This window comes from Medicago sativa, chromosome 4, assembly GCF_051527215.1.
Source record: "Medicago sativa cultivar Bolivia chromosome 4, Bolivia_mono, whole genome shotgun sequence".
Taxonomy (NCBI): domain Eukaryota; kingdom Viridiplantae; phylum Streptophyta; class Magnoliopsida; order Fabales; family Fabaceae; genus Medicago; species Medicago sativa.
The window spans coordinates 67171955-67176010 of NC_140752.1; the positions used below are offsets into that span (position 1 = coordinate 67171955).

At 30.3% G+C, this 4056-nt stretch overlaps 1 protein-coding gene across 2 annotated transcripts; it reads right to left on the reverse strand.

Annotated features, from left to right (window-relative positions):
* Positions 1-2239, reverse strand: LOC146930978 (UPF0496 protein At4g34320-like). 2 transcript variants are annotated; one of them, XM_085702471.1, is made up of 2 exons: positions 2102-2239; positions 1-1343 (listed from the first exon to the last, which is right to left on the reverse strand). In XM_085702471.1, exon 2 carries the CDS (start codon positions 1318-1320, stop codon positions 196-198), a length of 1125 nt encoding a protein of 374 aa, XP_085558597.1. In that variant the 5' UTR covers positions 1321-1343; positions 2102-2239; the 3' UTR covers positions 1-195. The 2 variants fall into 2 exon arrangements, with proteins under 2 accessions (XP_085558597.1, XP_085558596.1); XM_085702470.1 differs by having other exon boundaries at positions 1836-2198.
* Between the last annotated feature and the right edge of the window lie 1817 nt (positions 2240-4056).

Consider the following 4056-nt stretch of genomic DNA (forward strand, 5'->3'; position numbering starts at 1 on the left):
TTGTTTCAAAAGAATAAATAAATTTATATAGCTGCAAGTGTCCCAAGACATACCGAATATATGTCCTATTATAATCTTAAACAACAAGAACCCATCAATGCATGGATCCATAAATAAACAAATTTCACAACATACTCATAAGAAACCTATGTGTTCTCCAACCTTAACAAATAACAACAAATACCATATAATTCTTCAAATGTTAGGATGCTTTATGATTCTTTGCAGAACAACAGTCCTAGCCCTCCTAATGTCACGGCTACAATTATCAGCTTGAACTCCTAAATCTTCAACATTCTTCATAAACACACCAAGTTTCTTCTTAATATCCTCTATTGCAATCTTCACAGCTTCTTCTTCAATTGCAAAATCAACAGTATGCAGCAAAGATTCAACTTCAATTTCCAGCCGATCGATAAGCACACGAATATTGTCCAAATCCTTGATAGCTACATACGTACCAGCTTGCATTGAACCAATGACTTCTTTCTGTCCTTTCAATGCAATTTCATAGTTTCTCCAAAGTGAATCAATCCATTTTCCCATCGATCCGATAGGGATCGATGTAGCGGCTGCTAAGGCTGCAGCAACAGGTGGAGCTGCAATAGCTGCTGCCACAACAGAACATATCAAAACAGCTGCAAATGTAGCAACAAATATCATACTTGAAACTTTCCTCCATGAATGAATTCCTTTCAGCTTCTTATCAAGCTTGTTCTTTCTGATTTGAAGCTTTTCAAGCATTGAAGTCTGTTGCTTATAAACAGATTGAAAAATTTGGAAAAACTCCTCAGTGAAAGGATCACCAGCTGTTTTAAAATTCTTCAATTCTTGCAATGTTCTTGCATAGCATTTGTCTCCTGATTCAGATTCTTCCTCGAACCGTTGAATCGCAACAAGAATCAGCAATTGGCTATCCCTAGCTCTTTTCAAACACTTCTCCAATGCAGTGCAGAAATCCAATGTTTGCAAACTGTTTTCGAAATATTCTTCAACCAGCTCAAACAATTCTTGGCTCTTCCATATGTCTTTCTTGCAATCCAAGATTACTTTCACAACTTCCTGATTCATCTCAAGGAGACATTCTGTGACCTGTTTCAGCGATTCGAACGAAAGTGCTCGAACTTCAACACCAGAAGCAAGAGTGTTGATGACTTGATTTGTTCTGGTTTGAAGGGTTGAATCAAATGTCTGCAAATCTGTGTCGATTTTGCAAGCTGCTTCATAGGAACTTAGTTCAGTTTTGTAGTGCAATTCAGTAGTTGTCAAGTTAACTGCAGATGAAGTTTCTTGAGTCTTTTTGCTCATATTACTCCCCATTTCAACTCCAATGGAAAAATGATCTAACAAAAAAAAGTAGTAGATAGAGTCAATTTAAATTCAGATCTTGAACTTTTGTAAAGTGAATAATGAACCAATTCATGATTTTTAGGAGTATAAAAAAAAAATCACAAAGTAACAAACAATATATTACAACAACAATCCCAGATAACAAAAATAAAGATACGAAAACCTAATCAGAGAAACAAACGATGTTTGGTAACGAAGTTCAACCAATTATGCCTCAATTCAACTTAAGGTTTATAGCGTAAAACTTGTATTTAAATAATATGATCCGGTATCTATGAGCCATACTCAACAGAATATTAATACAAAAACCAAAGGATGCTATGTTATGCTATTATCATAAGAATTTCATGCATAAAAAACATCATCATAATCATGATCATGATCCAAGTAAACAACAAAAAACAAAAGAGGGTAAGATTATATATGAAAATGAACAAGTGAAAAAAACAGAGACCCACATAAAAATTTAAGAAAAGTTTTCAAACCTTTGAAAGAGATGGAAGTAGATTAGGAATCCAAGACAACGACAATGATGAAAATATATATATTGGATTTGAGCTAATAACTTTGTTATATTTTTTTTGTTGAAAAGGTTGATGAAAGAATTTGAGGTGGAAGATGAATGCAGAATCTTAAAGAGAGAGTTATTAAGAAGTAAGAATAGCTTGCACGCATGAAGAAAAAAATAAAATGATGCATTAAATGAAGAACGAAAAATGAACATAAGAAGCAATAAAATGAGACTTCTCACATTTGTTTTTCTCTCTAAAAAACTCAACCTCGTTTACACTGACAGTTTTAAAGCTAAAAGCAACAAAGAGTAGCCAAGAGAATGAGTTAGAAGCAACACAATGAGCACAAGCTTCGGGTTATATTTATAAGTCGTTAATGACACAACACAAGTCATAGGGCACATTTATAATATGAGATTAATTGTAGAACAAGTTTTTTCTAAAAGGAATGAATGGATTCATTACTACAAAACACGTGTTTTGCTAGCAACAGCTGTAATATCTGTGCCTAAATTTACCCAAAGTAATCATTTTTTGGGTTCCATATGAATATGAATTTCTAGCCATATAAAATTTAACTGGTTGTTAATAAATGCTTGGGACCCACTCTAAATGTTGGTTAGCCAGGTACCTTTTGATTGATTTGAGATATATGAGTAAATGACAAATGTTTGACACTCATAAGTCATAACAGCGTCTTTAAAAAAAAGTCATAACAACTTTTTATTTTTATTTTGTTCTTTAAAAAAAATAAAACTTTTTATTTTGTACGATGTTTTATTTTATCTTTTTACCTTACTTCTAGATACACGATTCGATCTTATCCTTTTTTTTTTACAAACGATTCGATCTTATCTAAAACTCATTAGTTTCTCTATTTATAAAATATTTGACGCATAATGGAAAAATTAATAAAGTAGTTTTAAATTTACTAAAATACTATTCATAGCATATAATATTATGCAATTTCTAGAATACAAATTTAAAATATCATCATTATACATAATATGTACAAAGATTATATATTTTTAAGACAAATTTTATTAAATACTCCTTAAAAAAATAAATATTAAAGACAAATTTTTTCATGTAGCCCTTCATCCAATTTTACTATAACAAAATGTATGTGTCTTTACTTTTCTCGTTTAAACCTTCAACTTTTAAAATATTTACGACATTTCCCTTTTTCCCCCTATTTTTTTTGGTTAAAATGCCGATATTTGCAAGGGCGGAGCTAGCCAAACAATGCATACTACATGGCCAAAATAAAACATAATTTGGACTGATAATATTAAAATACATAAATTATACCTATATAAAATAATTTTATATATAATTTAAAACTATTACTGAAATTAGTTGTTCAACAATATTTTTAATACCACGATATAAATTTTTGGTATGTTTTAATTGACGTATAGACTAAAATAAAGTAGAATAAAATGAAATATGTTAATTAGTTATTTAAGGGATATATGTTATTTTACTAATTTTTTTTATTCATTTTCATTCTATATCATCAATCGACGCGCATTATGTAATTAATGCATAAGATCGTGTTCCACAAGTTATTATCTCTTTTCTCTTGAAAAACACGTCAATAATATTTTTATTAGACATTATTTTAACCTAATCAAATGAACCCAAAAAATAAATTTAACAAAAATATGATCATAAAAAATTAATTGAAAAAATATTTTATTTTGAAATAAATCACTAAATGATAGAAAAATTAAAGCATATAATTTCTAATTAGTCAATAAAAAAATAAAGCAAAATAATAAAATAATGTTAAAATAATATAATAAATATATATAGGGACATGATCAATTGAGTCCAAGATGTGAGACCTAACAATATGACACATAAAATAATTTTTTACCGCATAATCGTATTAGTAAATTGATCGCTTGCAGCAGTGGAAATGAAGGCATATAGGAAACACTCTTTGCTAAAGATGCAACATACACTTCAAGTGATTGCTAGAGTCTAAGATGTGGGAAAAAAAGGAGGGTTTCATCGTTTAATGTATCTAAAGTTTTAGATGAAGCTTTACAAACCGACCAGGAGGCTACGCTTAACAAAGAAGTTGTCTTGTCCTTGCTGATGAGCCATACAAGATTAGCGTAACAACAATACACGTTCCTACATGGAATAGTGACATGCCAAAGCTAGGTGAACGTGAGACATAATC